The sequence below is a fragment of the Phyllosticta capitalensis genome (genome assembly GCF_038381095.1).
Source record: "Phyllosticta capitalensis strain CBS 128856 chromosome Unknown BKA78scaffold_2, whole genome shotgun sequence".
In the NCBI taxonomy this organism is placed as follows: Eukaryota; Fungi; Ascomycota; class Dothideomycetes; order Botryosphaeriales; family Phyllostictaceae; genus Phyllosticta; species Phyllosticta capitalensis.
In genome coordinates, this window is record NW_027117440.1 from 429,727 (window position 1) to 454,483 (window position 24,757).

At 54.5% G+C, this 24,757-nt stretch overlaps 10 protein-coding genes across 10 annotated transcripts; 4 read left to right on the forward strand and 6 right to left on the reverse strand.

Moving 5' to 3' along the window:
* Positions 1–53: 53 nt before the first annotated feature.
* On the reverse strand, positions 54–3,264 carry BKA78DRAFT_277623 (ribonuclease H-like domain-containing protein). The gene is made up of 4 exons (XM_066885583.1): positions 2,738–3,264; positions 2,475–2,683; positions 1,875–2,399; positions 54–1,826 (listed from the first exon to the last, which is right to left on the reverse strand). The coding sequence occupies exons 1-4, from the start codon at positions 3,086–3,088 to the stop codon at positions 461–463; spliced, it is 2,451 nt and encodes an 816-aa protein (XP_066747368.1). The 5' UTR covers positions 3,089–3,264; the 3' UTR covers positions 54–460.
* BKA78DRAFT_304816 (mitochondrial distribution/morphology family 35/apoptosis) lies at positions 3,265–3,823 on the forward strand. Its single transcript, XM_066887649.1, has 4 exons — positions 3,265–3,348; positions 3,407–3,444; positions 3,491–3,561; positions 3,611–3,823. The coding sequence occupies exons 1-4, from the start codon at positions 3,308–3,310 to the stop codon at positions 3,710–3,712; spliced, it is 252 nt and encodes an 83-aa protein (XP_066747369.1). The 5' UTR covers positions 3,265–3,307; the 3' UTR covers positions 3,713–3,823.
* Positions 3,824–6,254, reverse strand: BKA78DRAFT_304820 (uncharacterized protein). The gene has a single exon (XM_066887651.1). The coding sequence runs from the start codon at positions 6,035–6,037 to the stop codon at positions 4,184–4,186; it is 1,854 nt and encodes a 617-aa protein (XP_066747370.1). The 5' UTR covers positions 6,038–6,254; the 3' UTR covers positions 3,824–4,183.
* Positions 6,255–6,893: 639 nt separating this feature from the next.
* BKA78DRAFT_340715 (uncharacterized protein) lies at positions 6,894–7,988 on the forward strand. The gene is made up of 2 exons (XM_066890332.1): positions 6,894–7,427; positions 7,489–7,988. The coding sequence occupies exons 1-2, from the start codon at positions 7,362–7,364 to the stop codon at positions 7,966–7,968; spliced, it is 546 nt and encodes a 181-aa protein (XP_066747371.1). The 5' UTR covers positions 6,894–7,361; the 3' UTR covers positions 7,969–7,988.
* A 265-nt stretch (positions 7,989–8,253) lies between these two features.
* Positions 8,254–12,175, reverse strand: BKA78DRAFT_292208 (uncharacterized protein; the record flags this gene model as incomplete). Its single annotated transcript, XM_066886017.1, has 3 exons — positions 8,254–11,473; positions 11,519–11,667; positions 11,717–12,175. The coding sequence occupies 3 exons, from the start codon at positions 12,173–12,175 to the stop codon at positions 8,254–8,256; spliced, it is 3,828 nt and encodes a 1,275-aa protein (XP_066747372.1).
* Positions 12,176–12,748: 573 nt separating this feature from the next.
* On the forward strand, positions 12,749–14,079 carry BKA78DRAFT_247050 (ubiquitin carboxyl-terminal hydrolase; the record flags this gene model as incomplete). Its single annotated transcript, XM_066884272.1, has 2 exons — positions 12,749–12,913; positions 12,964–14,079. 2 exons carry the CDS (start codon positions 12,749–12,751, stop codon positions 14,077–14,079), a joined length of 1,281 nt encoding a protein of 426 aa, XP_066747373.1.
* Positions 14,080–14,287: 208 nt separating this feature from the next.
* On the reverse strand, positions 14,288–15,245 carry BKA78DRAFT_304822 (uncharacterized protein). Its single transcript, XM_066887652.1, has one exon. The coding sequence runs from the start codon at positions 15,183–15,185 to the stop codon at positions 14,379–14,381; it is 807 nt and encodes a 268-aa protein (XP_066747374.1). The 5' UTR covers positions 15,186–15,245; the 3' UTR covers positions 14,288–14,378.
* Positions 15,246–15,488: 243 nt separating this feature from the next.
* Positions 15,489–17,429, forward strand: BKA78DRAFT_364437 (putative ATP dependent RNA helicase; the record flags this gene model as incomplete). Its single annotated transcript, XM_066892521.1, is given in 3 exon segments — positions 15,489–16,562; positions 16,610–17,390; positions 17,410–17,429. 3 exon segments carry the CDS (start codon positions 15,849–15,851, stop codon positions 17,427–17,429), a joined length of 1,515 nt encoding a protein of 504 aa, XP_066747375.1. The 5' UTR covers positions 15,489–15,848.
* A 1,134-nt stretch (positions 17,430–18,563) lies between these two features.
* On the reverse strand, positions 18,564–19,488 carry BKA78DRAFT_304825 (uncharacterized protein). Its single transcript, XM_066887653.1, has one exon. The coding sequence runs from the start codon at positions 19,418–19,420 to the stop codon at positions 18,821–18,823; it is 600 nt and encodes a 199-aa protein (XP_066747376.1). The 5' UTR covers positions 19,421–19,488; the 3' UTR covers positions 18,564–18,820.
* A 3,702-nt stretch (positions 19,489–23,190) lies between these two features.
* BKA78DRAFT_349563 (uncharacterized protein) lies at positions 23,191–23,995 on the reverse strand (the record flags this gene model as incomplete). The annotated part of the gene is made up of 2 exons (XM_066890826.1): positions 23,191–23,833; positions 23,901–23,995. The coding sequence occupies 2 exons, from the start codon at positions 23,993–23,995 to the stop codon at positions 23,191–23,193; spliced, it is 738 nt and encodes a 245-aa protein (XP_066747377.1).
* Between the last annotated feature and the right edge of the window lie 762 nt (positions 23,996–24,757).

Consider the following 24,757-nt stretch of genomic DNA (forward strand, 5'->3'; position numbering starts at 1 on the left):
TAGACTACTTGCGTTGGCTAGCTGCTTTGGGCAATGAGATGGGCGACTTGCGTGTTGAATGCATGATGAATTCATGAAGAGTTGTAGGTGCCATTATCTGACGACAATACTTTGTTCACTTCTCGCCCACTGTTCAATTCAACGACACCCGCGACAAAAATGCTTTTGTTCAAAACCCACCAACCAAACGCCTAGCATATGCAAATGCCAATGCCAGCCCACTATGCCATGTGCTGTCAAGAGTACTGAGAAAACCACAAACAATGAGAATGAACAGAAAAAGAGAATGAGGGTAGCTTTGGGCAGGGAGATGCAATGCTCGCCATCGTCCCGTGGCCACTCTCAACATGCCTAGTCGACTATAGCTCCACTCGTCCATGAAAGCCAACGACTACAATCCACCATCTCCCTAATCGACCCGCAAAACTCCCCCACACCCCTAGCATTCACTCGTCACCCCTCACTTCTTAAACGTCGCACTCTTACCCGCGCGCTCCTTTTGCACGCGACTCAAACCCTTCGGCACATCTGCTGCCTTGGCATAGGGATTGAAGTCCTTCTTACGCTTCTTCTTATCCCTCGACGCGGCGCCGTCCTGGTTTGGCTTGAGCAGCGACGCTTCAGCCGCATAGTCGAACGGTTCTTCCTCTTCTTCTTCGTCGCCGTCCGCAGCGTCTTGTGCTGTGCTTTGTGCTCCTGCCTCTGCCTGCTGCTGTTGCCTTTGCTGCTTTGCAGCCTTCTTCGCCTCGCGTTTGGCCTTCTTTGCGGCGGCCTTCTCCGCCTTCCGCGCCGCCTTGTCAGATTCCATCACGTCGGCGTCGTCGCCTAGTGCTACTTCGTCTGCCTCCTCGGATCGATGCAATTGCTCCGGCTCCGTCTGCTCTGCCTTGATCGGTGACGTGGCGACTTCGGCAATCTTGCGCTTGCGTCCCAGCTGCTTCACGGTGAAGACGCCGTCATCCTCTTCCTTTGGCGCAGGTCGGTCCTCCGCCTTGACAAACTGGTGTTCGGCGCGCGCAGCCGGATCGACTGACTTCTCCTCCTTGACTTGCTTGTCGTTGGGATCCGCAAAGACCTCGGCCGTGAGCGGCGGGAGAGGGACAGCAAGGCTCACGCTCTCAGTCGAGTACTGGCGGGGCTGATGGTTAACCTCATTGGTGATGAGATTGCCCCAGAAGTTTGAGACCGTTGCCCGCAGCGAGCTCGCATCCTGTGAAGCAGACGCCTGCAGCTCCTTGAACGCCGTCGAGTTGCCAATTCCAGGCATGGTGACTGGGGCTTGGGCGTTCGACCGAGGTGGCTTTGCGCCAAAAGCTTGCCACATCTCAGGTCCTTTGGTGCCTTCCTCTTTTCCGCGGACAACAGCTCCAACAATCTCGTCAACACGCTGACGCGCAATTCCCGACAGCGACGGAGCAACGCCGAGCAAAGCGGCCTTGTCGGTTGGCATGGAGCGCGCGATGCTAAACAGAATGTGGTTCGGCATCACGTAGAAGACGCTCTCATCTTCCTGTCGCGCAACCGCATCGCGCCATCCGTGCACAGCCTTGAAGACGCCAAATTGCTCTTTGTTGAAAGCGTTCGGGTTCCTGAACAGCATCTTGTACCAGCCCATAGAGCCTTTGCCAGTCTCAGGGTTCGCGATGGGAGTCGAAAATGCCTGAATACACGTCTCCTTTGAGGCTTCTTGTACCCGTCGGACGCGGTCTTCTTCGGGGTTGGAAAAGTCGGATCTGTCAATAAGCTCGTTGCGCATGTTGTCGTATATGTACAAAAGGAAGTGGGTATCTGAGCGAGCATAGTCGAACAGTTCTTGCGGAAGGGGTCTATGGAATAAATCAGCGGGGACATCATGCAAGCTTCAGTAGTCTTACCGAATCCTCCAGTCCGCCATTTGGTACTGCTTTTGGGCCTGGAAGTTGACGAATTTGGAAAGGAGGAACGCAAGACCAGCTTGTGGGTATCCCAAGGCACGGCACGCGTGATATGTGTCAAAGAGACCGACAAGATAGAGACCGAGGTCGCGCTGAAGCCAGATGACGTCCATAAAGGCACCGTGGAAAAGCTTGATGATGTTGGGGTCCGTAAAGACCTCGTTCAAGCACTCCAGCCTTCGTCTCCACGGCTTCAGCGTGTCCACGACCCAGTCCTTGTCGCGAGTGCTAATCTGCATGAGCGACACCAAACCAATGTACGTACGCTGGTCGTGGTGCTCCAGATCAATCGCAATCTCCTTTGCCTTCTTGAGTTCCGCAAGCATGGCTTCCAATGCCTCGGGGGTATCTACAAATGTCGCGGTCGTGCTTTCGAACGGCGTGTAGGGGATGGGGTCAGCTTTCGTGTATACGGACGGTGGGAACTGGTAATTGAGAATCTCGGTCTGGTACGGGTTCTGGTATCTTTTTCTGCGGTCAGTCCATTTCTCACGCTCACGCTGTTTCTTGCGCTTGCTCTCTGATTGCTGTGATACTGACAAGCTAAGGCCATCTTCTCCTTTTTTGATTGTAAGACTTTGGTTCAGTGGCACCGTTGCGTTGGGCTTGGATGTGAGAAGCGGCTTGAACACTTCATCCGCATCATTCGTTGGGACATGCTCAAACAGCTTCTGCGGCTTGGGGATGTCCTGATTCCGAAAGTTCTTGGCCAAAGCGCCAGGTCTTGAAGGGAGTCCTGGGGCTGGGGACTGCATTGTCGTCATTCCACCTTGGTCTATGACCGCTGAAGCGTTTGTACCCACCTGCTCCTTGCTGGGCGTGAGCCTCTTGACAATGCCCGTGTACTCATCGAGATTTGTGTCTGCCCGTTCCAGCAAGCTGTCCACCACATCAACGATCCCCCTCCACTGGCCGTCGACAGCGTCGATGTCCTCGAGTCGGGGACCTACAACCTCCGAGCCCGCAGCCGCATGGCCAAGCAGACGTTCCGCAAGAGAGAGAAGCCGCGCATTTTGCTTGTCGAGCGCAGAGCCGACGGTCGGGTCGAGCGAGCGGTGGAAGCCCAGGTCCTCGGCGCAGATTTGGGTCGTGTTGCGCGTGGTTGCGACGAGGGATTCGGAGACGTTTTTTTGGAACTCGGAGAAGTCCTCCATGGCCTCCAACTTCAGCGTGTGTTTGTCAGAAAATGGAGGTTAGGTCATTCCAAGAGAATGCGCGGATAGAAGTTTTTTCAGTTGCGAATGGTAGCGCGAAAGGTGTTGAAGGGTTTGGGATTCGCGTCAGCCAAAGTTTCTTGGGATAGCGCGGCGCTCGATAAGATAAAAGCACCGCGAACCTTGCAACGACGTCCTTCGCCGTACCCGCCAACCACCATGTCGGCCTCTCTCGCCCCAGAGTGCAACGAAGTCAAAGAGTGGGCCCTTTCGATCTGCATTACGCCGTGGTGATCAACTTCTGACATTTCTATCCAGCAAATACGATACTTGCTTTCTCAAATGGTATAGCGAGAGTAAGTGCCTGTTGCTGCCTTGGCGGTCCTCGCTCACCGTCCGCAGAGTTTCTGCGTGGCAATGCCACCACGGATGAGTGCGAGCCTTTGTTCAAGCAGTACAAGAGCTGTTTGAGCGTAAGTGACTTTTTGCTTCCTTACTAGTTTTGTTGCTAAGTCATGGCAGAAAGCACTCAAGGAGCGCGGCATTGACACGATGCTCGATGAGGCGAGGGAGAGCAATCGCGAGACTGACGCTCAGCACATGAGGGGCAGCTCTGGACGATAACCGATTGGGTCTTTCAAAACGAGTATTGCGAAGACTGATGAATTGACTGGGTGCATGGAACGGCGCATCTCTCTCTACTCTGCAGCAATAATAACACATCAGGCATTCAAAACTTCAAACATCATTCGGGAACTTTTGGAAAGAATACATGTCCTATGTTCAAGGAGCGGAGGAATAACACATGCCCAAAAGGCGCCCAACCACACCGCATCGCCCATACGCCGTCTGACAAGTCTCCAGCAGCCTGGGTGAGAAGTTTCACATCTCAAGTCTTAGCTGCTGCCAACGCCGAACAGAAAAGGTACAGCAGTATCATCAAAACATACATGAGAGCACTGAAGTCTCCTAGAACCGCAATCAAGGGAGCATTCAAGCTTCTGGGAAGGGAAAGAAAATTTCTGAGTGACATCTAGGCTGCCATACGGATTTGACGTCTCAATCGAAATCGAACGCGTCAGCTCGGCCGTAAACCTACCACATGTAGGCTTCGGAGTCGTCCGTAAAGTCGTCCATGTCGTCGAGAATCTCATCATCATCATCATCGAACTCCTCGTCGAATTCGTCATCGAAATCGAACTCGTCGCCACCAAAGAAACCGTGCATGTAAGGCCCGATTCCGTGATGGTCCAGAATGTAATCTAGAAGATGCCCATCGAAATCGCCGGCCTCATCTGATTCCGACACGTTCAAGGTCCTTTCGAACTCGCGGGGTAGCATTTCGGAGTGATAAGCACACAGATCGCGTTGGTACGGCTGATCTTCTTCGTCCCATTTCGCCGGTGCCGATATGTATCTGCAATCGGTCTCGTCCCAGCGAGTCCGGAAAAAGTCGCCGTTGTCCATCAGTTCCTGCTCCAACGTCTTCCTCGGGTACTTTTGGCTGGCAGAAAAGCGGATACCAGCGGCCTGCAACATGTCCCGAGCTGCATTGTACAGCGGATAGTCGTGAAACGTGCAGATTGCAAAGTGGAGGTTGATGCGGTCGAGACAAGGTAGTTTCTCAACAGGGGTTTCTTGCAGGGCCATCAAGCTCTCCACAACCATGGGCGGCGAGTGGAAAATGGTCAGCTCACGCAAGGAGCTGGGGAAAAGGGTTGGAAGTGGCGGGGAGAGGTTTGCCTCGGCAGCTTCTTCTTGCGAGTTGTTGGTGGTCACGCCCACCATCGGATCGAAGTATATGGTTGGATGCCACCGAAGAGCTCCATAGTCAATGGCGTAGGTCTCCAGTGCTGTAAACTGCTCCATCGAGCCAATGGTCTTGTAGTCATTAGCGTAGGGCCATTTGTTGAAGTCGATTGTGAGATGCTTGAGCGAATCCTTGTGTGCGAGAAGCCATTGTTTGAGTTGAGGGATTGTGAAGTGCACATCGGGCCCAGAGAACTCTTCTTTCCATCTATTATGGATGGTGTATGTGAATTGAACAAGGTGCTTGCAAGCTGCAATGAGCGATGACATGCAGTTGACAGTGAAGGCAGCACCTTCGAGCGTGATGTGGGTCAGTGAAAGTGACTTCTTCTCAAGATCAAGACCAGGGCCTTCGTCCGATCCTTTATCCTTATCGGCCGCGGGGCCGAGGGCCCTGAGTTCCCGCAATGAGGGCAAGTGGAGCACGGGTTCAATGCCCTCAAAAAGGAATCCGCAAGCCTCAGGCGAGCGGCTCAGCGTTAGCTTTTTAAGCGACTTGGTGTTGAAGGTCATCGCTTTCCAGACAGACGGCTCCTCCACAAAGTCGACTCCTCTGAGGCAAAGTTCTTCCATCCTTGGGAGGCAGGAGAGCATAGTCACGAGTTGCGGCTCCTGCATACCAGCCCGTAAAGTCCGGAGGAAATCCTGGTCTGTGTCGAGTTTTGGGGGTCCATGTGTGTTTTCTTCCTCGTCGGCACGCCAGGGTTTGATGTTGCGAGTGCTGTGGCGATGCTGGATGACATTGGAGTCCTTTGCGGCATTGACAAAAAGTTCAAAGTCTTCCGTCGACAGATCCTTGCAATCACCGAGGTCTCCGTCCTCCCACGCCCCATGGACCGTGTTCCAAGCGCCCAAATCGACTCTCTTGCACGCACGCGCAAGCGATTCATTGTTGAGGATGTTGCGGAGAAACGGGGTAATGGAGCGTGAGAAGACCTCCATGTTAAAGTTGAGGTAGCTGGAATACAGAGTTGGCTGGACCAACGCATTGACCTGCTTGGAGACAAGGGAGAGATTGAGAAGGTCGGCCTCGTTGTCAATGTGCGAGATGATTGACATGAGCATCTCCGGAGGCAAATCGCCAAAGGCTATGCCGTTGGAAGCGCCTTCAGTAGCGGCGCGACGCGTACGCGGACTCATGACGGACTGTGTGGAAAGTCGGGAGTGACCAAGAGCAGTCGAAGCTGGGGTCTCATGAGTCTGTCGGAAAAAGCGCAGGTCGCGTCGGCAGAAGCTTGAGGCGCGAGGACCACAGCGGAAGATTGATAAGAAGTAGGTTCAGGTGGAACGCGCCTCGCGATAAGATTGATTCGCGAATTGATGCGCTGTTGGTTGGGAGGGTCGCGCAAAGGAAGATGGTGGGCTGTCGAGATTTCCAGTTGGGAAACTGAAGCCGATGATGACGGGTGTCTTGCACCGCCACCTGTGCCCACTCGCGCGGTCACGTCGTTTCGCGTTGTGGCGTCGCACTAGCCACACGCGTCCGAAAAGGGAAGGGTGTGATGCATTGGGAGCTTTCAGAACTGACATACCATCTTGGAGCCCCTAGACAAGAAAGAAGGCTTTCCCTTGCGATGTAATTTGACAGTGTATAGCTCGTTTTGTGCAATGCAATTCTCCATTTGATGCTTTCTCAAGTTCGAGCTTGTCTGCCTCTCCAATTGGATCCCTGCATCGATTATGTCGAAGTCAGACATATGACCTTCCTTGTTCAGAATTGGCTATATCAATGCATTGCATAAAGCGAGATCTTTCGCTCAACTTTTGTCACAATTCAACATCTAAACTACCTTCATGACCATGTCCCTCAATTCAGTGCTTCTAGATTCCTGAGTCAATCCGCTGCTAGTAGGACCTCACTTTGAAGTACACACCACCGTGTTTGTGTTGGGATTTCAACACCTGCTTCAGTATCTGGAGGGAAGACTCTATCAGTTATTCCTACGAATGACTTGGTTTCCTAAGTGTACTTGGTCTTCAGCTGAATTTATAGCTCAATTTACTGCTCCTTGCATTGTTCTTTACTTTGTTTAGCATTCTATTACTTAGTGTACTCTCTCCCAAACTCATCACCTAATTAATCTCAACTACTTACTTGGTTTGAAAATATCCCTCTTCATAGAGCAGTGATCCTAGGAGTTGAGTGTCGAGCGTATATGTGACCAACTATCTAAATTTTCCTCTATACATAGAGCGAGCTGGAATGCTTCCATCCAGTGACCAGTCACTTCCACTTAGATGTTCTTGAGATACGCCGTGTTTAATAGTTTTCCCCTCATTGTTCCGAAGTGATAATCATGATGTCGCCTGGTCCCTGGCTCTCGCCGAATTGAACCACGACGAGCGGTCTCAGCGTATAGAGCGCGAACAAAACCTCAAGAGCTTCATGGCCGTGATTTAATGACTCCACTCCCCAGCACCATCGAACGACCACCAAGCTTTTCTTTTTGATTGCCAATCAAAAATGCCGTTCTTCCACAGCAGCCCAGTGTCGGTGTCGTTCTCTGGCCGGAGCGATGAGCCGTTGCTTGTAAGATCTCTCTACGATCTCGAGAGGCAAAGATCGTTTTGGCTAACCAGACCGTTCTCAGGGCCCGGCTGCCTCCCCCTCTCCCTCCTCCGGACCTCGTCTCTCGGCCGGCCCTGCTGCTCCCTCTGCTCCCGCCACTCCCGCCCGACTGGTACACTCTCCTCCAACAAGAACAAGCACCGAGACCCATCTTCAACTCACTAACAACTCCCAGGACCGCCGCCACCAGCGCCACCAGTCGCTCGAATCATCCGTCAACAACCTGGCGCTGCGCGCCAGAGTCGAGCAGCTGGAGCGCGAGAACAAGGCCCTCAAGGCCAAGGCCAAGCGCTGGGACACGGTGAAGAAGCTCGTCTGCCAGAGCCGGCTGGCCAGGGGCGCGGAGGACGACGCGCGGTTCCGTGCCTCGGTGGAGGGGATGGTCGAGCGGGACCTCCTGAAGAAGGAGAAGAAGGGGGAGAGGGCGTTCAAGGAGAAGAAGAGCGTGGCGGAGAGAGTCAAGGGGCTCTTTAAGAGCACGAAGAAGACCAAGGAGACGTAAGGCGAAGGGGAGGGGAATGGTGGGATGGATGGTGGAGAATGGGCGTGGAAGACAGCCGGTGATTCTTTCTGGCTGTGTTGAACGCGCGGTGGAGTCCTGTTTGGGTGATGAAGAATCAATTCAAATTGGTAGCGCTTTTACCAAACGGACAAATAAGAGAGTCGTAACGCCCCATAAATGCTACATCGCCTGCTCCCATGTCTCCATCCTCCTCCTTCGATGATGCTCAACCCCGTCAATCTCGCATCGTCTCCATCCATGTATCTATCTACAACAATCTCCCTCTTAGTAGGTGATCTTCTTCTGCGCCTCAGAGCCCATGTAACTCGCTCTACCGCCCTTGCTGTACGCACACCACGCGTCCCTGATGGCGACGACCTCGTACGTACCCTCCTCGCTGGCCTTTATGCGCAGCGAGTACTCGGTGCTGGTCAGGGTGCGCGTCTCCAAGACGACGCTGCGGCGGCCAGGACGCTCGTTCGTGCTGCGCGTGTAGGTGAACTCGAACGGCGGTGTGCCGCCAAACTCGAAGAGAATCTCGGCTTCGCCGCCCTCGTGGATGTCGACCCGAGTCTCGCGGCCCTTGCTGACGCGCACCGACGGCATCTCGTGTATCGTGGCCGCGTGCAGCACGTTGTTGTGGCACTGCGATGCGGCGTCGGCGATGCCAGTGATGGCAAAGGCGCCGGGCCGCTCGGCCAGACGGCGGAAGGTGGTGCCCTCGGCCATGGCCTTGAGAGACTGGCCGTTGAAAGTGTAAAAGACGGAAAAGGGTGCGACACCTGAGAGCGTGTAGGCAAGGCGGTCACCGACACAGTATTCGCTGCGCGTGTCGAGCGGGTTGATGGTCGGAGCGTTGTGGACGGCGATCTGGACACGCTGGACAGCACTGTCTTTGCTCGCTGCCGAGAGACGCGGCTTGTCACGGCAACCACGAGCATCGCGCACCTTGCGGATCATGAGGCTCGAGGCACCGAGGTGGAGGTGTCGGGCAGGAATCTTGATTGTGTGCGAGGTCGACGGAATGTTGGGGAATGACAGCGTCTCAGGCTTGCTGGCGCCAGCGTGCTTGAGGTCAACTTCGAGATGGAAGGGGGGCAGGCCCGTGAGTTCAATGGGGATGTCTTCGGCACTAATGTCCTCGGTAGTGCAGTAAGCGTACGTCTTTCCGGGCGTCTTGAAGCGGGCAGAAGGACGAGGGTTGACAAGCTGCTCCACAACCAGGGGCTGGAAGGTCTTGGCGTTGTGGTCGTAGTTGTTGTCGGCCAACTCGGTGAACTTATATTCGTGCGTGCCAGCCCTAGAGGTATCCATGGAAATGGAAGCGACATTGACGGCAGCATTGATGTTCTTGACCTGGTATCCAGAGCCAGGGGCGTGGTGCTCGTACTTGATGCTGTACGGCGGCGTGCCTGTGAGACTGACGTCGAGATTGTCCTGGTCGCCTTCGCAGATTTCTTGCCGAATGTACTTGTTGTCGCCAGCGAGAATGATGGTCGTCGATTCGTGGACCCTAATGGTCGGTCGTGGAATCAAGCCAACTTCAAATACCTTGGCGGCAGGATCAATTGAACCTGGGCAAATGGCATCGCGTACATCCAAGAGCTCGTACAAGCCCTTGCCCTTGACATCGAGGAAGTCGTTGGCGTGGTCGAGCCTCTTGGCGTGGACCTGGTCGTCGGCGTCCGCAGCATTCTTGTATTTGAGGCTCCAGGGTCCTTTGCCAGTGAGTCGCAGGGGAAGATCAACCTGTTTGCCTTCGAGGGTGCGGACAGTGCGCCTGCCCTCAATTTGGCCAAAGTAAGCCTTGGGACGCTCGTGACGTACGCTAATCTTGGCCTCTTCTTTGAGGTATTCCTTGCAGCCAAGTCTGTCCGTTACGCTAGCAAGAGCCATTGTGTACTCGCCACCGTGGTCAAGAGGGTCGGTCGTGATTGTGAAGGTTTCGGTCTCGATGCCCTTGATTTCCCTCTTAACCCTCTTCTTGGTGTGTACAAGCTCATACTCCAGGTTCCAAGGACCTTCTCCGCCAAACTTGATGCCAAACGTGACGGGCTCGTCGATACAGGCCTCGGTCTTGGCCGCAGCGTACATAAAGTGCGCAGAAGCAGAAGGCTTGACGTCTTGCTCGAGTACGAGGTTCTTGTGTCGGATGGAATGGCCCTTGTAAACTTGGTCGTTGACTGTGGCAAAGGTGTAGGTGTAGTGACCAGCGTCGGGAGGCATAATGTCGATTTGACCCCTCAGGCCGGGAACGTCGACGTGGGCGATCTGTTCGCTCTTTTCTCCCCTCTTCTTGATGGAGTAGCTGACCTTGAAGGGAGGGGTACCAATGAGATCGAGACTGACTCGCAGACCCAAAGGCCTGTTGGCGCACTTGTCGAAAATGGGGTCGCTGGAAATGTCCAGATCGGGCTCTGGAGGATTGAGGAGAAGACAGGAAGCAGGCTCTTGCACTTCACCATCGCACACATCTGTCGAAACAGACCGAAGGCTGTACAAACCAGGCTTCTGAATGACGACACGCTGGCCTGTGTTCTTCAAAACTTCCCTCTTGGTCCTGTTGTTGGCAGTGTGCTCGCCGCTTGCCGTGAGCGAATCCTCAGGAGTGAACATGTACTCAATGTTGTGCTCCGACTCTGTAAGTGGATTCCGGCTGGAAGAAGAGAAGCGAATCGGAAGCGCGGCCTTTTCTCCTCTGGCGACGCGGAGCGGGTGCTGAGAATCGCAGCCGTGCAGCATAATCGAAGGCCTTTCGTAGACAAAGAATGCGCGCTGGAGCTTGTCGTCAAGGGTCGGTTGCTCATCCTCGTCTTGCTCCTTGGAATATGCCACCATATTTCCAAAGGCGTCTGTAACCTCTTCAACCGAGTACTGCCACAGGCCCGACTGAGCCAGAACGTCCGTGAGAGGGACTTCGACAGATTGCGGGCGAGCCCAGGAAACATCTAGGTTACCAGATCGGACGAGAGCGCCGGATACGTGCCTGGAGAGCGGAGTAACAAAGTCGTCTGGCTGCAGAAACTCGCTCTTGGACTCCCGCTCCTGTCCCTCGACCATCCTACGGTATTTCAGTTGCAGCGGCGGTGTACCCGTGACTACAATGCCAAGATCCGCGGCCTCGCCTCTACAGCGTTGCTTGCTGCTGGGTTTGATGCGAGCTTCAGGGCAAGACACAATCATCAAATCAGGGTCGCGAGTTTGAACCTCGAGCTTGGACTCGTCAACGACCTTGTTCAACCAGTAGAAGCCCGTCTTTTTCGTCTTGTACTCCAGCAAAAGAGGCTCATCTGGAGCGATCCTTTGAATTTTCTTTGCAGTCTTGATCATGTTCCTCAATTCTCTTCCAGAAATAACCAACGTGTCGTTGCTACCGGTATTGAAGTCGTATCGGAGGAGCTCGATCGAGATGGGGGTGGTTTGATTGATCAAAATCGGGATCTGGACGTCCTTGATAGGTCCACCTAAGCAGAAAGACTCGTGGTCCGGGTTGAGAGTAGCAGAACTAGAACAATCAGCTTGCGCCTTGACAGATTGTGGATCGACTTACCCCTCCGGAAGGATGTTGATGATTTGCCTACCCAGAATCAGGGATTCATTGTGCAGGACTGTCCAAGGGTCCACATTGTGCTCCTGAATGGCTATTTCGCGGTCATAGACCAGTTTGAACATTCCACCAATCCAGGTCATGATGGGTATCTTTGTGCGGGTCAGCGACTTTCCACACGCTCGAGAGAGTCCAACTTACTCCAATCCTAAACATAAGCATGCCATCCAGTAACACGTGTGCGATGTACAGGAAGAGCATGACTGTTGTCGACCACTCTAGCCATGGTATCCGTAGTGCGGGCAGACCAAACAGGAAAACGGCGTCGATGAGCATCCATTTCATGAAGAGCCATAATGAGTCCGTCTCTTCATTGTGCAGGTTGACAAAGTCATAGAATCGCCATGCGAGAAGGGCGCCGTAAAAGAAGACGGCGTAGAGTCGCTGTGTCGGCGCGGGTATTACGTCGGTGGAAATCAGCGGCTGCGAGCCGGAGGTAGGAGGCGGTTTGTTCAAGATGTTGGCATCGGCGACCGGTGCGCGTACGCTGGCAATGCCGCCGCCAGGAGTAGTATTTCGTGCAGCTCGCCTGGCGCGCTGCTGGATGGTGTCTGGCGTTTGGGGGAATGCGCCGGAGCGCATGCGAGGAGTGCCGTTCATCTCATGCCGATTTCGGGAGGGCAGGCGGAGGGGCGAAGAGCATCCAAGGAGAGCAGAGGGCGACCAAGGATGAGTGAAGGCGTGGAGAGCGTGGGGTTGGAGCTTTGTTGTTGTTGGTGGAGCCCAGGTGTAGCTTCGAAAAGTTCGCGTGTTTGTCCAAGCTCGCCGCGAGTGGACGCGCGGGATCTCTCCGCCGCCGCTGCCTTGAACGTCACGGCTACCGACAGCAGCTTGCTACCACAAAAGGTCAACCACCAACTTCAGAAGACAAAGGATAGATCTCAAGGATTCTACGGCTGGCACAATATCACGTCGATTGCAAGGCCAGGAAAGCTGGACATCTTGCCGTCACATCGTCCTCGGACCCGTTCGCGCAACTTCATGTCTGACCAAGGCTTCCTATATTTCTGTCGAACCTCACAATGATAACGTCCACTGTCTTTCTCGAAGCTGCAATTCTCTTTCTGCCAAGCTCCACCGCCCTTGGTGCCTGCCGTCCAGTATAAGTCGACTCACTCACTTTCCACTTCAAACACTCTCTTCTTCACCAGCCTCGTCTGACACCTGATCATCATGGCTTCCCGCGCTTCAAAGAGGAGGAAGGTCAGCGGTAAGAATGCAACATCGAACGGCTTGCCTCCACCAGAAGAGAGGGTATTTCCTACCGATGCCTCCGTCCCAACAACGCGCGAGGACAGGCGCAAGTGGCAGGGCTTCTGTGAGATTGAGAATGATCCGGTAAGTCAATTTCACCTGCATTCGCCCCGGCCAAAAGCTTATGATGACAGGCATTCTTCAACACAATGCTTCAGGACTTTGGCGTCCGTGGCGTCAAAGTTCAAGAAGTCTTTGGCCTAGACGAGGCGCTGCTTTCCATGCTTCCGAAGCCCGTCTACGGCCTAATTTTCCTCTTCCGCTACAAGGAGGATGACTTTCTCGAAACCGATGCGATCTGCCCTGATCATGTCTGGTTTGCAAACCAAACTACCGGCAACGCTTGCGCCACAGTGGCTCTTCTAAACATCGTCATGAACATCCCAGATGCCGAATTGGGCACCAATCTCAGCAGCTTCAGGTCGTTCACCCGAGATTTTACGCCAGCCCTGAGGGGCGATCAAATCCAAAACTACGACTTTGTCAAGAACGTGCACAACTCATTCGCTCGCAAGATTGACATGATGAACATCGACCTCAAGATGTACGACGACACAAAGGCCGCCAAACCGAAATCCAAGACAGCAAAGAACACAAAAGCAGACGACGATGCTGCTTTCCACTTCATTGCATTCCTGCCGATCGCTGGTTCGGTCTGGAAGCTCGACGGACTGGACCGCCAACCTCAAAAGTTGCATGATCTCGAAGCGGACGAGGACTGGCTCCAGTCCATAGCAGAGAACCTCATGGCGCGAATGGCGCAGTACGAGGAGGGCCAAATCGAATTCGGCTTGTTGAGTTTGGTCAAAGATCCACAGATTGAGTTGAAGGAGCAGCTGGCGCAGAACGTCAAAAGCATCCAGTGCTGCGAGGAGCGCCTGACTCAGGTCCAGCCGGCATGGAGGGAGTTTGCCATGGATGGTGATAGCTCAGAGGAGAACCTCATCACCGGCATATCGGCGGAGTACTCCATGGGCGCCGAAGACATTCGACTCGCCACTATCCCACCGTCGTTGGAGAAAAAGATACAAAAAGACGACGACCCGACCACGTTGATCGAGACACGACAGAAGCTAGTGATAGAGCAAAGCGGCTTGAGGGCATCGCTGCGCGACGAAGAGCAAACTGCAGCGGCCGACAGGGAGAAGGCTGAGAATCGACGCCACGACTATGGGCCGTTTGTGCAGACCTGGCTGAGAATGCTCGCAGAGTCGGGCACTTTGCGGACTCTGATCGAAGAGGTCGGATAGACACGGTGGCTGATAGACTGACGATGCTTATTGGTGGGGCTTTCGGGAGGAACAGCTTTGAATATTTCCACGACGAAAGAAGAGGACGTGGCATCTGCCTAGGTCAAGAGGTAGCAGCCTGCAAGATACGATGGAAATTCGAGAGGAGCTTGAACACAGGAAACGACAGCAGTCAGACCTATCGGGCAATCTCAAACAAATCAAATTTTATCGTGGGTATCTATCCTGCGCCTTGCACCATTGCTCCCGCTGGACATGTCAATCCCGTTTTTAGATTCCCCTGCGCAAAACGAGCCGAACTACCATCTTGGAACACGTGCACGCCTCAAGGCTAGCAAGTAATACAATGCTCCAAAAACAGCGCCTCCCAAGTGGCCTGCGTGGTCGAAAATGGGGGGACTCCTTGGGTCGTAGTGCGTAACTTGGTAGGCAGAGTACGAGAAAAATGCGGCGGTCATGATCCAAGTGGGTATACCCACTCCTGGAAGGAAAATGAACTGCATCTTGGAAAAGGGTGCTCGCATGGCAACCGCTGTGATGATGCCAGAAATAATGCCACTCGCGCCCAAGCTTCCGTTGCGTATGTCCTGAGCCTGCTTGTGGGAGAATGATCCGACTATAGTTCCCAGGGCACTGCCTGTGCACAGTGTGAAGAATCGAGCGGCATTCATCTGGGGCAAAGACGTGATGAGGCCGTTTCCCAAAGACCAGAAAGCCATCATGTTGAAACCCAAGTGGAGAACTTCCTTGTGCGAGAAGTTGGATAGTATAGCGCCCCAGTATTTGCCACGGGCAATGTCATCCTTTCGCATGACAAACTCGTCGTTTAATGTACGCTCCAGGTCGTGTTTGGTCTTGACCAAGCTCGCTGAATCTGCTTTGTTGCGAATGGTAGCGAATTGCCAGGCGGCGGCGACGACACAGTTGACGGCAATGAAACCCTTTAGCAAGGAGAGAGCGGATCTTTGGCCGGGTAGGAGGAAGGAGTCGGATTCGTTCGTGCCGCTATAGTTGTTGTGTTGGAAGCGACGCGTCGGACGAGAGTATTGAAGAATTGGGAGTTTTGGACGGAGAACATGGCGTCCAAGTCCAGGACGGACTATCATGTTGGCAAGCCGAGGCAAAACAATGATGTGTCGGTGGGTGGGCAACAAATGAGTTTGTGGTTGACAGTCGTGGCGGCACAGCAGCACTACGCGCTATGTAAGCAGCTGCCAATGTAGCGGCAATATCTCGGTTGATCTGTACCCGCAGCGGGCCTCGCTCACTCGGATGGCGGCCAAGGAACCAAGTCAGCCCAGCTTCACAACCTTCGTCCCTCTTCTCTCCGCAACCCCCCACCGCACTACCATCAACCTCTTCTCGCCTTCAGCACTGACTCTTGCCTTTTCTAAATCTTGACCGCGCCACCTTCTGGTCAAACACGCTCTACTAGCGCACACCACTCCTCTTCCTCGTTGTCCTCGCTTTGCCCGCGACCAGCGACCTTCACCTCCTCCAAGCTTTCACCACAGTTTCCACGCTCAAGAACAGCTACACCACTAAAGCCCGTGGTCGCTCTGTCTTTGATCGCCACCGCCGACATCCTCCTTCATTCTGTCGCGTGTCGAACCTACCTCAGCTCCGACCTGCCACCAACCCCACATCCAGAGGCAACCTTGCCCGAGTATCCCAAACTAGACCACCCTCCATTCGAACCTCGACCGTGCTGGCGCTGAATCCGTAGCGCCTTACCTTACCACTTCACACTTGATCAAAAGAGAGCCTCAATGGCTGCCGATATTACCAACCAGATGGCGGCAGCGAGCCTGAACGAATCATCGGCAGGCGCCGATTGGAAAAACAGCGGCAATGCTCCGCCCAAGGACACCAGAGTACAGACCGAGGATGTTACGGCAACAAAGGGATTGGAATTTGAAGACTTTTACATCAAGCGGGAGCTGATGATGGGTATATTCGAGGCAGGCTTCGAGAAGCCGTCGCCCATTCAGGAAGAAACCATCCCTGTCGCTTTGACTGGTCGTGATATTCTCGCACGCGCAAAGAACGGCACCGGCAAGACCGCTGCTTTCGCTATTCCCACCCTAGAGCGCATCAACCCCAAGAGCAACAAGACGCAAGCTCTGATTCTGGTTCCTACGAGAGAGCTTGCTCTCCAGACATCGCAGGTGTGCAAAACCCTTGGCAAGCACCTTGGCATCAATGTTATGGTCACCACTGGTGGCACCGGCTTGAAGGACGACATCATTCGCTTGAGCGAGACTGTCCACATCATCGTTGGTACTCCTGGCAGGATATTGGATTTGGCCAGCAAGGGCGTTGCCGACCTCTCAGCTTGCCCCATCTTCGTCATGGACGAAGCTGACAAGCTTCTCTCCCCGGAGTTTACCCCTGTCATCGAACAGCTGCTCGCATTCCACCCCAAGGATCGCCAGGTCATGCTCTTCAGTGCGACCTTCCCCATTGTCGTCAAGAGCTTCAAGGTATGCGTAGTTCTCCTCTGAAAACCTGTCGAAACTAATCTGGTTAGGATAAACACATGAACCAACCCTACGAAATCAACTTGATGGACGAACTCACCCTGCGCGGAATCACCCAGTACTATGCTTTTGTCGAAGAAAAGCAAAAGGTCCACTGCCTGAACACTCTTTTCAACAAGCTCCAGATCAACCAGTCCATCATCTTCTGCAACTCGACCAATCGCGTGGAGCTCCTGGCCAAAAAGATCACCGAACTTGGCTACTCCTGCTTCTATTCTCACGCCAAGATGCTCCAGCACGCTCGTAACCGCGTTTTCCACGACTTCAGGAATGGAGTCTGCCGCAACCTCGTTTGCTCCGACTTGCTCACCCGTGGTATTGATATCCAGGCAGTCAACGTTGTCATCAACTTTGATTTCCCCAAGAACGCTGAGACCTACCTTCATCGCATTGGTCGTTCCGGTCGTTTCGGACACTTGGGTTTGGCCATCAACCTCATCAACTGGGACGACCGTTTCAACCTCTACAAGATCGAACAGGAACTCGGCACTGAGATTCAGCCGATTCCTCAGACCATTGAGAAGAAGCTCTACGTTTACGAGACCCCTGAAAACATCCCTCGTCCCATCTCCAACGCACCGGCAAACAGGCCGACTCCTCAGCAGCAGCAAAGCCCTAACCAAGAGCAGGATCCTAATGCGTACCCTCGCAATGGTCCTCAGAACCCTCGTGGTGGTGGGGCATTCAGAGGCGCTTTGCGTGGAGGCGGTTTCCAAGGCCAGCGCCGCGGTCCCCCGGCTCATCAAAATCGCCCCCAGAATGGCTTCGCTGGTCAGCCACGGGCACCCAGACCTGCCCAAGCATGAGTGATTTCCCGAGGCGAAGCTGACGGAAAGACGGTTTGATGCTCACAAGAGCAAGTTTTCGATGGCAACTCTCACTGGCTTTTTCTCACCGGCGGCCTCTGCTTCTAAGCGCAAAGGCCTTTTTTGCACATAGCTCACGCTGCGCGATGACCATGATTCCGGACGGCTGAACATGGGTCCATGACCTGTTTTTTCCTTCCCTTCTGGTGTAACGGGTCCATGCTGGCGCATGAACGAGTTACGACATCGCGGTTGTCGCATTTGTACAATAGGCGATTTGGGGATTTCTTTCCGGGTTTTCCTTTTTACCCTTAACCTTGCGCCGGCTTGCGGGCGCTCCGTCGCGGTTTTGAGTCGACCTTCTCTTCGCTCGATATCCACGTGGCTTTTCCTCTTTCGTCTCTCGACTCTTTCAGGATCGGCGGCGCTCATTGCAAAAAGTTCCCTTTCCTTGATTAGACGATCTTCGGTTGGTACATCGACGGCGGCGTACTCCTGGCGCGGTACCATCATCGATCGTCTCACCGCTCAACGAAATTCGGAGGCGTTTCTGTGCCCTGCCTCGGCATAGAATCAGACCCTCCTCCTCCAACAACCCGAACAACACTCCTAAGAGGCATGAATTTACATTCTCCCGCTCGGCACAAATCTCAAACGACAAGTCCTCCTCCAACGAGGAAAAAAATCTATCTCCCTACCAACCACAATTTTCGAGCCGTTACTCCAACAAGCTCGAGCATCTCAACTGTTGATCACCATCAAGCGATTGTTGGGCTTGATCAGTCTGGGCGTTTGACGACTCGACCAACCGCGGCTCGCTGTATCCAGACATCATGCCTAGAGACGAGGCAATCAAGACTCACTTGACAGCAGCAGTTTGGTCGTCGACTTGGCCTGGTGGAAAGAAGAACATGAATTGAAAATCATTCTACCCGAAGAAAGAAACAAAAAAAAAAAATTTAGAGGCACGTTTGGGAGGCAGAAGTCATGCGGCGCGCTCGACGATCAACATTGGACTCAGAATCTGTAGCCCAGGCCCTTCTCAATGACAAACTTTCCCCTCTACTTCTTTGATCTGCCGTGCATTTCGGCTGGCATCCGTGACGTGTTTATCCGTTGCATACATGAGTGGTTGTGAGGGTATGACATGAATTTGTACTGAGCTAATGAATCTTTAGGACTCTATCATCACTGCGCGACGCCTTCGACCAGACCTTCCAAGTACTTCCCGCGCTTTTGATCACTCCCACCACCACTGCCACCTTCAGGTGCCGCCAGCCTCGAGATAAGCATCCTGACGGTCCCTCGGTGCTCCCACGGGTCTACGGCGCCCAGTGTACTTCTCGTACATGCGCCAATACCCAGCATTCCTAATGATAGGCTGCTCCCACAGCTCTACACGGCGCGTTCGCGTTTCATGATTCCCTTCCTCACGATTTCCCGACGGTGCGTCCGGCTCGGACCGCGTTGTCGACGCGACCAGGGTTGTGGCGGTTGAGAAGCGACTCGTCGACCTTGAAGCCTCGGAATTGGCGGCTGGCGCAGGCGGTGTTTCTGACCTGCTGCTGCTTGTGCCGCCGCGCAGGTCGAGGGGATCGAGGAGTTTGGACCATCGCAGTTTGCGCTTTCGCGGTTTTGGCGGCTCTGTTTGATCACTGAGCTCTGGTGCTTTGGCGGGTTCTTGCGCTTCAAGAGTCGTTGGCCTTGGTGTCTCCTGACCGGTTGTCTCTGGATTCTCCCCAGCAGGCGTTTTCGCGGATGCAACAGACGCTTCGGTCGTCGTAGCTCCCGTCGCAGTGGCTTGTTGGTCTCCCCTACAGCTGCTGCTAGCACCCGAGGCCAACCTTTCAACGAACCGTGATCTTCGGGCCTTGCGGTCGCAGACGGCGTTACGCCTGACAAGTCCCTGCGGTGGTCGAATGAATGGCGACCTTCGTGTACGTTCCCATTCTGGTTCTGGCTCTCGCGGCTCTTCAGGTGTCTGAGTTGACGCATCAGCTGCCTTCGGAACTTCTATTGTCGCCGTTGTCGTGGGAGTGGGAGTACCTTCTGGCTGGGTCTGCTCTCCTGCTTCCACTCGCTCCCGGCTGGCTACCGCTACCGATCTCGGCCTTTGGAATCTCCTGGAGACCCAGGAGAGAGTTCTACGGACGCCTGCATTCGAGATGCTCCTTGTGGGAAGACCAGCTCTCGCCGGTTGGCTATCAATAGCTTGCTGAGTACTGATTCGAGCAAGCCCTTCCATGCACATTTGAGCCGCCCGGGCGACATGCTCTTGGCTTTGGTTTGCCCATTCTCGGACCATGGGGTCTTGCGGAACATGCTGAGGAGCTGGAGCAGGGAGGGCAGCAGGAAGGTCAACTGGATCGCTGGCTTGGTGTGCGCTGCCGACGAGCTCTTGCGCGTCATGCTCGGTGGGATCTTCTGGGCGAGCTGTGGCATCGTTGTCTTCGGAACTTTTTTCAGTGGTCAGCTATCTACTTTATCCCTTGGCTTGGTGGTTTCCTACCTACTCCGACTCCGCAGTTGACGGTCTTCGACGTCTTGTGGAATTGTTTCTCGACGAAAAGGACGGAAAGGACCGCCTCAAAGACCCGGTGTTGCTGCGCCCAATTTCCGGACTTTCTGTGCCGCTCTGGTGCTGCTCCTGCCTTACTTGCAGAGGATTCTCGGGATTCCTCAGGGACTGCGGCCTGTCACGGTTGATGTACGTCGCCAGCGAGTCGCCGGTCAGCACACCCAGTTCTTGTTCACGCTGTCGTCTTGTCTCCTCGGACTGGTCTTGGTACGAGAAGCGCGATCGCTGAGATGCTGTCCTCCGTGGCGCTGCACCGGTCGACGAGCCTGCGACAGTGGCATTGCCAACCCCGGATCCTTGAGCATTCTCGCCGCTCGCAGTATCCACGGCGCTCGATTGCCCGTGATTCGATTCGTCCAAGACGGCCTCGGATGATGTGGGCGCAGACGTCGTTACAGGCGCGGTCCTGTCCTCTTCAGAGCTTCCTGGGGCAGTGCCACCGGCGGTCTGCTGGGAATCAGCCAGCATCTCTTGGATAAGTGCCCAGATTTGCTGCGTACTCTGGCGTTCCTGGTAGCGGTCTTCAGGTCCTGGGCGAGGTGCGGCTGCCTCTGTCTCCAGTGGCACACCACCATGCATCATGAGCTCTTCCTCTTCTGGAGTGAGCTCCTCGTCGTCCTCTTCTTCCACTCGCCTAGACTGCTTCTGGCTGGAGTGGTGACGATTCTGCGCGTGATGGTGGCCATGTCGTCGTCCGCCATCCCTATTGGTGTCTCGCTCTCTTCTTGGTCCTGGAGAGCGCCCGCGACTGGGAAGCCGCCTGTGGTGATGAAAATAGTCATGGCGGTGTCGGCCATTTCTATCCTCATCCTCGTCGTCCCTGTACCTTCTCCGTCCTCGCCCACGAGGCTCGTAGTACTCGTCCTCCTCATCTTCTGAACGCCGCCTCCTTCTCCAACCGCGAGGCTTGCGACCGTAGTAGCGGTCGTCTTCCTCCTCGCTGTCCAAGTCTCTCTCCCTCCGTAGAGCTCGCTCCTCTCTCCGACGGCGGTCATGACGACACGGCGCTTCGGCGCGCTCGTCTCTACGCCTGTGGTCGCGATGGGCCGGCTCCTGTCTGCGCTCTCGCCCCAAAATCCCACGACCCAACGCGGCGAAGAACTTTTTGGCAAGCGAAGGCTTCTTTTCGCCCTTCTTATTTTTCTTATTCTTGCTCTTTTTCTTCACCTTGCGTTCCTCTTCGGAAGACGAATACGGCGTGGACAGAAAGTACGAACTGTCTGAGCTTGACCTTGAGCTTTGCTCAGACAGCCTTTCCAAGCCCACCTCCGAACGACACCCAGCACAGCCCGAGCGCTCTGCTTCTGCCTGAAAATACTCAAGAGGCTCCATACGTGGCCCGTGCCGTATCGAATCAGGAGATCTCCTCCGCTGTGGCGAGCGCTCTCGGAAGTCCCGGTGCGGCCGGTGGCGCTCAAACGAGAATTCTGTTGCGCCGCGAGACACTGAACGAGCGCGCGACGAGTAGCGTGACCGCGGCTGGGTGTCTCTCGACGTTTGCAGAGGCTCCCCAAGACGTGCGCCATCCATTGCCCGAAGCTCCAAGGAAGAGGAATTACGTGGCGACAGCTTCTCACGCGAATGACGGCCCGACAATGGCAAGCCATGTCTGATGCTCTTGCCGACACGCCCTCGCCTACCGATGGAGGACACAGAGGAGACGGTGCGTTGGAGTAGAGTCTCCCGGGGAGCTGCTTCTTGGACAGGGACTGGAACCGGAACATGATAGGGATCCGGAGCATCCAGATTGAACCGTCTCGAAATGACGTAGTTTGCTGAGCATGGGCCGCATCGACGCACCGGAGGAGCAGATGAATCTGTTGCGGGTGCCGGGGGAGTCGGAACCAGCTGCGGTTGAGGTGCTTGCTGGGGAGCAGCAGCGACGGGGAGGGATTCTCTTCTCCGGATTGGTTCTCCTTGCCGTGACACAGGTCGGGGCAGCGGCTGTGGTTGCTGTTGCGGTTGCAGTGGTTGGTCTTGCGGCAGCGCAAGACGCGACTGTGGTACAGGTGTCCCACTTCGCACTGGTCGCGATGCCCCTTCACTTCCTTGTCGGGGAGTCGAGGGACCGCCGATGCTGTGTCGTTGGTCCGAAGGCTGTGGTAGCGACTGTTCTCCTGGTGGAGGAGAACTTTGGGACGGCTCCTGAAGGGATGCCGGGCGTGCCTGTGCCTGGAGAGCTTGTTGCGGCCGAGGAAAAGCACCCTCCAAGACGGAACCTATCGACTGGAACACAGGCATGGGTGGCTTCACAGGGAAGCCGAAGTTGTTGGGCGTGGTCTGGTTCGAAAGGGAGACCTGTGCCTCTGCTGCCTGTGCTGCTCCTGCCTGTGTGGCGCCGCTCTCCCCTCGTGGTTGTGGAGTCTGAGTATTTATGACTCCGTGGCCATTAGGAGCACATCGGTGGCCTTCTTCTTCCACTTGGTTTTGATGATGTGCTCCTGCTGCTCCGTTCTCTTGAGAGGCCTCGGCAACGTGTTGCTGGAGCCTCTGTGTGCCCCTTTGAAAGATAGCAACCGCGCCTTGTGGAGAGAAGTTGGTCGGCTGGCTGTTGCTTTTGTTTTCGCGGCTTTCGTCGCTGCAGACGGGCGGAGGAGACGAGGGGGTTTGGGGGGGACTTGAACGGGAACTTGAAGACTCGCCTTGTCTTGAGGAGTTCTCGGGGAGAGGGTTAGAGGTTTGGGCTTGGTAAGCTGGCCGCTTGCCGTTCTGCTTTGCCGACATTGCTGATGGATGTGAAGAAGATTAAAACGATCGAGAAAAGAGCAGTGTCGCAAGGCGCTTGTACGCTGGGAGCTTGTACGCTGAATAGGGGTGGAGAGAGATGAACAGAACGGAAACTGATGGGAGAAGACACGCCAGCACCTACTGTCTAAATACTCGAGGGCTGGAAGGAAGGAACATTAAGTCCGCAAGGCAAATTGCTGCGACAAGTGTTTTAGGAAGCTGCCCTCATGACTTGGAAGTTCCTTAGTGAGAGTGGCCCTTTCTCTAAAGGAACAGCTGACGAACATCTTCACATTCGGCGGTAAGCAAGGTGTTTTGGAGCCCTGGATTGAACAATCTATTTTCAATTTTGCAATGCCCTTGCTAACTTCACATGCAGAACCACTTTCCCTTTGAGTTTCGTCGGTGATGGAGGCTTTGGGCGCCTTCGGACCTCGTTGCGCCCCACGAAAGGATCCCTTCAGACAAACTCGACCTCTTCACGGAACCTAGAGTCCGGCTTTTTCGGAGCCTCCACTGGCCTTGAAGACTCGGTGCTGTCCGCCGCCCACATGACGATCTGGCCGCCCAAGTCCGGATAGTTGCTGAGAAGGTGGTTCTTGAAGGCCGAGTACTTCTGCAGCCGCGAAAGCTTCGAAGCGGCGTACCAGAGGATGGCAGAGCGAAGAGGGTCGTCCTTGGTGTTGCGTTCGGGCAATTCGGTGATGATCTCCAACAGCTGGACAATTTCGGAATCTGGAATCGAGCTGTTGCGGGTGAAGTCGCGCAGGAACTTCCAAAGGCAGGCATCCTGGAAGCTTTTGGCTCCAAGCCTCTCGCCCATGGCGTAAAGTCGAGCCAGGAGAACCCACTCAGACGAGTGCACTAGCGCCTTGTCCTTTCTGACCCATCCGTCGCGGTAGAGGTACTCTGTGAAAAACGCAAACAACGCCGGGTCCTCGTCGCAGTCCGGAATCTTGCCAGTCTGCGCCTCTTTGAAGGGTCCGCGCAGCTGAAAATTCATCTTGTCTGATTCGCGACAGAGCAGGTCTTCGTGGATGAGGAAGGTCTTCTTCTTTTCATCGAAGCCCACCGTGACTTCGATGATCCGGCTGGTCAGGACACTGCGTTTGTTGTCTTTAGTCAAGTGGCTCTGCTATGAAGTCCGTTGTTTTCATGCGTTCCACGTACTCTGAGAATCTGTCCACATTGAGCACATCGCGGTCATTTCCATCAGCTCCGCCGAGCGTCTTTGTCTCTTCTAGTACACCTTCTTCGGACGTCATTGCTGAAAGTTGAGAGTGTCGGCTGATGCAGAAGAATGGTTTGAGAGAGTTGAAGAGGAAGTATGCTCATCAACATGGAACAAACGACAACAATCGCGGGCCTATTTCGGTCGTACGTACCGCTTGATTGGGACCAGCTGCGTCATAGGACATGCAGGTACGGGAACCGACAGACGTCAGGCGCTTGCGATGGTTGCTTTTCAGTTTCAAAGCGCCCATAATGAGGATTGCGTTTGATCTTCTGCTTCTTCTAGCTCCGCCTGACCTAAACAAAGGCTAATTTGCACCCACTTCCGCACCTCAAAGTCGTCTCTTTTTGATATTCAATTTGCACAGCTCGATCCCGAAAATGATGATCGGTAGTGGAGAATAAGACACTGGCTTTCCTAGGATGGAACACTCATGGAGAATAGGAAATTGCTTGGGTATGTTGCTAAGCAAGTTGGCGGCTCACGATTAAGGACTACGATTTTGCTAAGTCTTAAAGGCCTTGAGTAGCAAATTTCAAGGGTGTCGAACAGCTATGACCTCTTCACGAATCATCGAGATGGAAATGGGTGGGCAAGTCGACCGGTAGTGCAATTGTGCTACGTCGATCTCTAGTCCCTATCCATTTCCGTTCCATCCACTGCAAGCCTTTTGGACTGATCTTGCGAACCAAATTCCCGGCTGAACACATCATGGCCTGAAAGATGCATCAACGCGATTCGACCAGTCCTGCCATGTGCCTGAAGTGCACCGCCATCGCTTCCTTCTAATGCT

What these genes read in the sequence shown, in the direction of transcription:
- BKA78DRAFT_277623 (XM_066885583.1), bottom strand. Translation starts at nt 3,088, where the DNA reads ATGGAGGACTTCTCCGAGTTCCAAAAAAACGTCTCCGAATCCCTCGTC. An exon ending in TCACGCCCAGCAAGGAGCAG is followed by an intron (nt 2,684 to 2,737) that starts GTGGGTACAAAC and finishes ACGACAATGCAG; the next exon opens with TCCCCAGCCCCAGGACTCCC. An exon ending in GGAGAAGATGGCCTTAGCTT is followed by an intron (nt 2,400 to 2,474) that starts GTCAGTATCACA and finishes CCGCAGAAAAAG; the next exon opens with ATACCAGAACCCGTACCAGA.
- BKA78DRAFT_304816 (XM_066887649.1), top strand. Translation starts at nt 3,308, where the DNA reads ATGTCGGCCTCTCTCGCCCCAGAGTGCAACGAAGTCAAAGA. An exon ending in TCTCAAATGGTATAGCGAGA is followed by an intron (nt 3,445 to 3,490) that starts GTAAGTGCCTGT and finishes CACCGTCCGCAG; the next exon opens with AGTTTCTGCGTGGCAATGCC. An exon ending in AGTACAAGAGCTGTTTGAGC is followed by an intron (nt 3,562 to 3,610) that starts GTAAGTGACTTT and finishes AAGTCATGGCAG; the next exon opens with AAAGCACTCAAGGAGCGCGG.
- BKA78DRAFT_304820 (XM_066887651.1), bottom strand. Translation starts at nt 6,037, where the DNA reads ATGAGTCCGCGTACGCGTCGCGCCGCTACTGAAGGCGCTTCCAACGGC.
- BKA78DRAFT_340715 (XM_066890332.1), top strand. Translation starts at nt 7,362, where the DNA reads ATGCCGTTCTTCCACAGCAGCCCAGTGTCGGTGTCGTTCTCTGGCCGG. An exon ending in GGAGCGATGAGCCGTTGCTT is followed by an intron (nt 7,428 to 7,488) that starts GTAAGATCTCTC and finishes GACCGTTCTCAG; the next exon opens with GGCCCGGCTGCCTCCCCCTC.
- BKA78DRAFT_304822 (XM_066887652.1), bottom strand. Translation starts at nt 15,185, where the DNA reads ATGATAGTCCGTCCTGGACTTGGACGCCATGTTCTCCGTCCAAAACTC.
- BKA78DRAFT_304825 (XM_066887653.1), bottom strand. Translation starts at nt 19,420, where the DNA reads ATGCGTCAACTCAGACACCTGAAGAGCCGCGAGAGCCAGAACCAGAAT.